At 30.9% G+C, this 9,576-nt stretch overlaps 1 protein-coding gene across 1 annotated transcript in view; it reads right to left on the reverse strand.

Annotated features, from left to right (window-relative positions):
- The window catches only part of LOC126748887 (cytoplasmic FMR1-interacting protein), a 32,283-nt gene extending 25,731 nt beyond the window's left edge, over window positions 1–6,552 (reverse strand). The window contains exon 1 of the mRNA XM_050458418.1: window positions 6,126–6,552. Coding sequence (XP_050314375.1) covers window positions 6,126–6,338 — 213 coding nt within the window. The 5' untranslated portion in view covers window positions 6,339–6,552. The remainder of the gene's footprint in view (window positions 1–6,125) is intronic.
- Between the last annotated feature and the right edge of the window lie 3,024 nt (window positions 6,553–9,576).

Below are 9,576 nucleotides of genomic sequence, written 5' to 3' on the forward strand. Positions count from 1 at the left end.
ACTTGCTCTATCTCACGAACCATATAAGTTATAAAAAAAGTAAAAACTGCTATGGATAGATAATTTTAAATAAAATTCAGAGGCGTAGTCAAAAATTTTATTAAAGGCATTATTTAAGAGATATGACCCAAACTTGCATTTTTTTAAATGGAACACCCTGTATTTTTTCATACCAATAAATTGCGCTATTTCCGATTAAAATGATATATAACACTTGGTATCTTAAGTCATGATAAATGGCCAAAACATGCAAAAAGAACAAATCATAGCGAAAAAAACATTAGTTGGCCATGAAACAGAAAAAATTGAAGTTGGCTGTTTAAAGATGTCAGTATGAAGCTGTCAATAATTGTTTAGAATTTATTTATTTCGAACGAAAGTTTTTAAGTTAATATTTTAGTATTTTTCTTAAGGGATAGAGTGTAATTTTTAAGAATGACTAATAATTTTGAAAACAGTCACAAATATGACATGATAGCTTGTTTTATTGAGTGCCAAGAAAATAGTGACAGGGCATCCGATTTGTATTTAAACAGGTATGTGTTAGTGTCGTTACCTAATATTTGCTATTATACTTAAAACAATTTTTCTAAGATATCCTGAAAGGCGTCAACCAAACAAGTCTATTTTTCGGAGAATAAAAATGAGTTTGATTAATAATGGATCATTTACAAAGCCAAGAAATAAAAATTACCATAGGCAAAATCAGGAAAATAATGAAATTGCGGTTTTAGCAAGTGTTGAGGCAAATCATTCAAATTCCTGTCGAAATATTGAAACTAATGTAGGAGTGTCAAAGAGTCAAACACAGCGAATATTAAAAGAATATAAATATAAACCATACAAAGTTAACATAGTTCAACAATTACATCCCGGGGATGCGCAAAGGCGAATAGTTTTTTGCAATTGGTTTTTAGAGCAAACTCGAATTGTTCCAAATTTTGCCAGAAAAGTTATATGGTCCGATGAAGCATATATAAGTTGCACTGGAATTTTTAACCGTCATAATAACAGGCATTGGTACACTCAGAATCCATACTTATTACGGGAACGCCAACAACAGGGCAGATTTGGATTTAGTGTATCATGCTTTATTTTGGGCACTAAAATAAAGTATGTTTTTTATGAACACACTTTAACAGCAGCCAGATATCTGAAAATATTGCAGCGGATTTTACCAGAACTTCTAGATGAGATACCGTTGGCATTTTTAAATAGCATATATTTTCAGCAAGATGGGGCGCCAGCTCATAATTCTCAAATAGTAAGGCCATTTATAATCGAGACATTCGAAGATCGATGGATTGGTACCCACGCTCCAAATAGGTGGCCAGCTAGATCACCGGATCTTTCTGTTTTGGACTTTTTTGTCTGGTCTTTCTTAAAAAACAAAATTTATTTAAATGTGGTGCATAATTTGCAAGAACTTCAGGATGCTACAGTTCAAGCCTTTGAAGCCTTGCAAGCAAGGCCGCTTATTATTTTAAATGCCTTGCGGAGAATAACAACTCTATGCCAATTATGCGTTCAGGAAAATGGCAACCATTTCGAGCAATTTAATTAGTTTTTACAAATTTTTTTATAGGACTGTAGAATTAATAAATAAAAAATAGCTTGTTAAGGTTCTTTGTTAAATTTATTCAGTTGTTACAATATTTTTTTTAATAAAATTGCTTAAAACAAGAGTTTTTGTATCTAAGACTTTTAAATATTATATAATTAAAAGGTTTTTATTTGGTTATAAAAACTTCTATCACGGTATGATTGACATCTTTAAACAGCCAACTTCAATTTTCTCTGTTTCATGGCCAACTAATAAATAAGAGTTTAACAAATCTAAATTACTATACAATCTATTCCAGGAAGTTAATAAATCTCTGGGTATGGCTTCCTCCCACTCTAATTTAAGCTTCCATAGGTTTTGTAAGATTAACTTGGCCCTAATTGTGACGGACTACCTAATCCAAGGGGATCAAATATTTGAAAACTACTATAAAAATAAACCTTTTGGTTACCGTACCAGCGCCGACATCTCTCATGTAAATAACATACTCTAGGCTATCTTGAAAAAAAAAACACTCTAAAGTTTTCTTTGTATTGTCATCTGTTAAGATCTAGATAGAAATGTATGTATATATATATATACTGATAAGAAATCCAGGAGATAACTCTGTGTCTTATGTTCCAACATTTTTGTTGTCCTTGTTAGAACAGCACATTCGGAAACCTATATTAAAGTAAAATGCCAGCCAAAGACACACCTGCATCATTTATAGAAGGTGTTACCAAAATCAAATTATCAACATAGAACGAATATCCTAAATGACCTTTTGTTGAAACTAATGTTTCTTTCGCTATGATTTGTTTTTTTTTGCATATTTTGGCCATTTATCATGACTTCAAATACCAAGTGTTATATGTCATTTTAATCGGAAAAAATAGCGCAATTTATTGGTGTGAAAAAATACAGGGTGTTTCATTAAAAAAAATGCAAGTTTGGGTCATATCTCTTAAATAATGCCTTTAATAAAATTTTTGACTACGCCACTGAATTTTATTTAAAATTATCTATCCATAGCAGTTTTTACTTTTTTTATAACTTATATGGTTCGTGAGATAGAGCAAGTCGTCAAAAAGTGAAAATTTTCAATTTCACCCTGTATCTCAGAAACAAAAAAAGGTATCTCAATTCTGTTTGCGGCAATAAAAGTTTTACAAAAAAGTGACACAGGTTCGCGAAAACCGCACATCTCTATCTTTAAAAATAACAGAGATAACCTGCAAATACAACCAAATTGGGACACAGTGTACATGAATGATTGTATGGCACTGGAGAGGGTTCAAAATAAGTTTCTACGATTCTGCCTTTATAAACTTCGCATTCCAGTTCCTAATGACCATTGTTATGATGAAGCAATGAACTTGCTGAATATGCGGAGTTTACTTAAGAGACGCACTGAGAATGATTTGGTGTTTATTTATAAACTTTTGAATGGCCTTGTGATTTGTCCCGAACTACTTAATAGGATTTCATTTAATATTCCATACCGTAATCTGAGGGCAAATCGATTGTTTTCTTTGCCTTATCATCGTACCAACTATGCTATGCACTCGCCTGTTGAAAGGACCTTGAGGCTGGTAAACTCTACTGGAATTGAAGTTTTGGGAATTTCCTTGTTGCATTTTAGGAGTCTTATTAAGAGTTTGTAGGATTTTGTTTTTTTAATTAATTTTGCTCCATGATTAATAATTTGAAATACATTTGATCATTGTCATTGATAATAATATATTTTGTTTTTTCTTAGCTAATTTTGCATTGTTAATTGTTCTGATTTTGAGAGAATATTGTTACTACTTGTAAAACGGTTTAAGTATCCTTAGTATTAAGATTAAGTCTGATAATTATTGTTAATTAGTAATTAGTGGTTAGGTAGTATAGCTTTTATTTCTTTTTCAGAAATATATATATTTTTTGTAATGGGGTTGATCCTGTGTATAAATAAATAAATAAATAAATAAATAGATATGATTGCAAAAATTAAGCTTGTCAATAGTGACATCCAAATCACAATCATAATCACATTCAGTTTGGTTTTAGGGAAGCTAAAATGACAAAGAATGAAGTTTTTGAATTTGTAAATAGAATCAATAAAAATTTTCAAAGGAAATTTAAAAGCTTAGCTGTTTTTGTGGATCTGTCAAAAGCATTTGACACCTTATCACATGCCCTTTTGTTTGATCAGTTAGAGGAAATGGGTTTTCAAAATGGTCCATTAAACTTACTAGGTAAAGGACTACATGACAGAAAGAAAACAATATGTTAAAATAAAATAAAAATAAAATCAACAAAATAAAAGTAATGCAGGCCTGATACTGGAGTTCCTGAGGATACTGTATTGAGACCCATACTCTTCTTGATATACATAAATAATATGGGTAAATTAACTGAGAACTGTGACATTGTGTCATATGCAGGTAATGCAGTCTTAATTTTTTCATCTAAAAGTTGGAGAGATATGTATGATATGGCGGAGGTGGGTCTTGAACAGATGCTTACATGGTTAAATCAACAGTTACTTTGCTTAAATATGGCAAAAATCTTTTTATGACTTTCTCGCCTGATTTGTATGATCAACCTAATAAAAAACAAATATTAATTCATAACAATATTTGTAAAAGTAATCAAACTTGTCTTTGCAATAAAACTATTAATAAAGTAACTGAAATCAGATATCTTGCTGTTATGTTGGACCAACATTTAAAATCGGATGAGCATATAATATACCTTAATGAAAAAAACTAGAAATATTTTTTATTAAGATTTATTAAGTTAGAGACATTTTAGAGAAAAAAATACCTATTGCTTTATACAGGGCTTTCATTTCAAAACGATCCACCCTTAATAACTTTCTTATAAATAAAATATTCATTATTTCTAGACATTTTCGCTAACTATTTGCTTACACATTTACCGATTTCATTTTTTTTGGTACCATTGAATAGAGAATTTTACCCTCCTTACTATGATGTATCACACGATGGGGGTTCCCATTTGACATATTAAAGTGAGGTTAGCTGGAGATGAGGAGGTGATTGACAGAACTTCAGTAAATGCAAAATTAAACGTCCCCCTGTATATCTAATTTGACGTGTTTTTTTTTTTTTTTTTTTTTTTTTTTTTAAGAAAGTTATTAAGGGTGGATTGTTTTGAAATGGAAGCACTGTATACTTGCCTTGTGGAGTCCATACTAAGATATTGTATAGTTGTATTGGAAGGTGCCTATAGTAACAGTATTAAAAAACTTCAAAGAGTTTAGGCATCCAACTGATGATTTACAAATTTCAAAAATTATTTTAAGTTTTGAAATTTATATATACACATGCTTTAGAGGCTACCTATATATCAAGAGCAAAATTACACAAAAATCTCCCTATTTATAACATATTATGGACCTGTGCTTTTTAATAGACTGCTTCAATTAAGAACATTGCATGAAAGAAGAAAATTCAAAAATATTACAAGAGACTTTCTGTTAGAAAACTCTGAGTACTTTAGAGACTTAACTAAACTAAATGTTGACTTTAACTAAAATTTAAAGGAATAAAATCCCTTACAGGTTTGTGTTATTTCAATTATTGTTTTGTTTCTCATAATTATGCAAGGCTTCTTGCATTCTCACCAACTTTGTCTTTTTGTTGCCATCCTGACCCGCCTCACCTCCGTCATAACTTATAAATATCATAATATTAATAAGATATGGTATTAATAGTTAATTAGCTTAAAATTGAAAATATGTCAGTTACAAAAATTTCTATTGGAGGAAAGTTACACAAGTTTATAACTTAGGCCTAAGCCTCCTAAATATTCATTACATATATTATATAAAAAACTATTTTGAAAAAAGTTTGATTTCTAACCAGATTTCCTTCAAACCTCTTTCTTTTGTGCTACTTGCTAAGTCAATTGGATAGGCGGTCAAATAAAACTAAGTTCTAAGTTTTAATATTGCTGAAGTTTGGCCTATATTAGGCCATCCTCAGGACAAGAAAAAGTAAAAATCTGTTGTCCACAAACATTACAATTACAAACATACAAAAATCTAGTAAACCATAACAAAAATTATATTACAAACAATGATCATTTTAGTTCTTTAAACATAAGTCGAACTAAGTGATTAAATTATAATGAACTAACTTTGTCTTTGTGATGATGCAGAAACTTTTATTTATTTGCATCAAAAAACTTACCAGTTTTTTGATGCAAATAAATAAATTGAATTGTATGGAAAAGTTTTCCATAGATAAGGTAAACACTAACTAAAATTGTTTACCTTGTCCCAAAAATCCTAATGGTTAGTGTTCTTATTTATTAATGGGGTGTTTTGGCAAATTGATTATTAGAAATTGATTAACATAAGAAAAGATTTTTGGACATTCTGTAGAACATAAATATTTTAAATTATAAAATAACAAAAATGGGAATATAATAGGCTCAATAATTGGTTATTTTAACAACTTAACACAGTTTAAAAACATTGCCTATAAAAAATTTAACAGACAGGAAAAGAAATTTGATTCTCAATCTTCTTATCTGTTTTTTCACTTAAACCTCCTAATGTACTTACAAGACTAGCATGAACTGTCGCCTCCTCAATATATTTGGCAATTCCAGTAACAAATCCATTTCGATCTTCAAAATTAGTATCAAAGTTAGCTTGATAAACAACACTACATGGTTGAGCCTCTATACATGGTTGTTCATCAGGTAAAGGCAACTCATCTAGTACTTCTACATTTGATAAGGCATCATTCATGGAAACTCTATCTGTGCCTGCCATGATTCAAACACTGATCTTTACTTCCCGTTAGTTACTTAGTTTCCTGCTATTTACGCGAATCATTTCCTCACACGTTTTCTGGGTGCAATACTATAACTTTAATGCTCACACCCATTGGACATTAAATGATGTGAATGTGAGATTTTTCTCTCTAAAAAATAGGAAATAGGATAAAAACAAATTTGTAAAAACACTAGAGGCGCGGCGATTACACACATACACATACATACATAACACAGGCCACAATAGTCAACATAACATAATTGACAGTACTGACATTGACAGTGACATAACATTGACACTGTTGGTTTAAGTGGTGTTTACATACAGTGGTGGCCAAAAAAAATAATAGTGCCTGGTTTTATTTGAATATTCCTAATAATATATTGTGCTACATAGAGAAAAAAAAATAACGATTTCATATTTGTACAACATATGCCATCAGTGATAAAAAAATAAATACCCGTTATTCTTGGCCACTTTAATTTGTAACTATAAATAAATAATTTATTTCTTACACGTTTTATGGTGGACAAAAAAATTAGACTATTTTTCAAAAATAACCATAAAAAAATTATAATTACAGTATACCGCAAAACAAACGACAGCATTAGATAAGAGAGTCAGTACTTTGTAGAATAACCTTTATCAACTTTTGACATGTTTCAACTGGGATGGAATACCCAGCTTCCTGAACTTCCTTTCATAAATCTTGCTTATTTGATGTTTTTTCCAAGCTTCTCGGTTTTGTAGCTCCTTCCAAAGGTTTTCAATAGGGCTAAGGTCAGGCGATTGTGATGGCCACTCCAGAACAGAAACCTTATTTTGTGTAAACCATTGTTTTACAATGCGTGCTGTATGTATAGGGTCGTTATCTTGTTGATACATCCACCTTATAGGCATGTTTTCTTAGGCATATGGTAGCATGACTCTATTCAAGATATCCAAATAAATTTCTTTTGTCATGGTCTCTTTAATCCAAAATATGGGACTTACTCCATCGTCAAAGAATGTTGCACCAATTTCTTTGAAAATGTTCATTCAAATTATTCTTAATAAATGCCAGCCTTTGATATTCTTTTTGCTTAGAAATAGAAGAACTTTTCTGGCCACTTGACCATATAATTTTTGGTCTTGCAAACATCTTCTTATCGTCCTAGTGCTAATCCTTAGGTTTAAGAATCGTTTTATAGAGGTATCGAAAAAGGTTGTTTACTGACTTGCTGTTGTTTACTGTGGCTTACCAGTCAGTTAAATAAACTTATCAGTCTTCCGTGTGGTTTTTCTTGGACGGTCTCGATTTTCAGGAACATTTTCCGTTGTATTTTGTGTTTTTAAAACTCAGAGATATTACACAAGATGATCTTTTAAACACATTTGCAATAAATCCATAGGATTTATTTTGATGATTTCCTCAATTGCAAAATTAGACGCCTTTCTTCGGGGCTACAATGCTTTGCGCGACCCATATTTACGAACACGATGCAACAATCTTGTTGAAACTTGTATTTATGGAAAATATCACAAACAAATCTTTTATCTGAATAATCTGAGACCAAATAGTTACAATAAAGAAATACTCTTATTTTTTTGTCCACAAGATTCTTAAACAATAATGAAAAAAACTTGTTTTTAAGAGAGTTACATAGTCACATAGTGCCTATCCAGCAGCGGCCCACCTTTATGCCAGCCTAGCTCTTTTTAGTTTATAAATATAAGTTAATTCTAGTTTTAGTCATTCTTATTGTACCTAAGCTACTGTACTCTGTATCGTACTTTAATATATTTTGTTTTTAAAAACAATCTTTCGCCACACAAATCTATAATTAGAGATAAGGCATTCTTGGTTTATTTATAAATTTTATAAAGTAAACAGATTAAATACAGGAAGAAAATGCGTAGTATTTTATTTGCAAATTCCAACATATAGCGAAGCTAATTTAGTTTGATTTGAAATTTGATATGCACTCTTATTTTTTTGGCCACAACTGTATACAAGTCTTTTATGGGATAGCGATCATTCTGTTTTGATAAGTCTTGTCTTTATCCCTGATAATGATTTATTTTAGGATTCCTTTGATGTTTTTTTAAATTATGACCATTCCTTTCTATGATCAGGTTATTCGTGCTGGTGATCTCGGATTTCTGCCCTATATGTTTCAAAAATAAAATATAAACTCTCCCATGTTACGTTGCCATCTTGGGACAATTTTTGCTATTTTGAATAAAAACCAGTATTTTGTCACAATGTAAGGGTCACCTGGGAAACTGCTGCCCTTTTGTACTACCCGCTTTAATATTAGCTGAAAGTAAACATTTTATGACATTTTTCAAAAAGAAAGAAGAAACAAAAAAGAAACAAAACAAAACTCAATTAGCACGTAAGAATTGACATTCAAATTGACTACCTCTTGATTTTGATTTAAATACAAATCATTAAAAAATTCGGCATCTGAGAAATCAGAAATAAAAGAATAATCATCATTTTCGGAAAAAAAAAGTTCTTCATTTTTTCCTAGTTCTAAAGAATCTGCTATTTTCCGCTTTGTTCCTTTAGTTTTTTAAGTGACTCTAATCTCTTTTTCTCCATAAACCTCTTTTCCACTTTCATTTTTTTAAGTGTATCAGTTGGTATCTGTTTAAGTGTTGGTATATACTTTTCCCTTTTCTCCTTGGTTTAACTGATTTTCTTGGATTTCCCATGGTATACCCTAACATTTCTTCTGGTGGTTTGAAACTAATAGATGCTAGCATAGAATTTTCAGGTGTTTTGTTTAAAACTTCAGTGCTTCCATGTGATTCTAAAACCTGAGTGGGTATAATATTAGCTTCATGAGTATCAACAGTTACTTGTAATTACTTGTTGATTTTTTCCGCTGGTACATTTCGGTCGGTAACGTCGATAAGAAAATCGTCGTCTCCAAAAACGTGACTATAAAGAGCGGCAATACCATATTTTTTCAAACCTGCTTTGATGTTGTTAGGAGTCATGGCTTTGACAAATGCATATCCAACACACTCTGCAATCTGAAATATTGTTATAGGGATTCCAGGGTTTGTCATCATCCAGGAATCTAGTCCGGAGTTATAAAATGTTTTAAAGGGTCCAAACACTAATACGTCTAATGGTGTCATTTATAAGAACAGTGAGGAGACAGAGTTAAAATAACTACTACTATCTTTAGCTAGATTTAGAGTTTCGACTAAAAAGTGACTTTCATGATTATCAAGCACTAAT

The sequence above is a fragment of the Anthonomus grandis genome, chromosome 22 (assembly GCF_022605725.1).
Source record: "Anthonomus grandis grandis chromosome 22, icAntGran1.3, whole genome shotgun sequence".
Taxonomy (NCBI): Eukaryota; Metazoa; Arthropoda; class Insecta; order Coleoptera; family Curculionidae; genus Anthonomus; species Anthonomus grandis.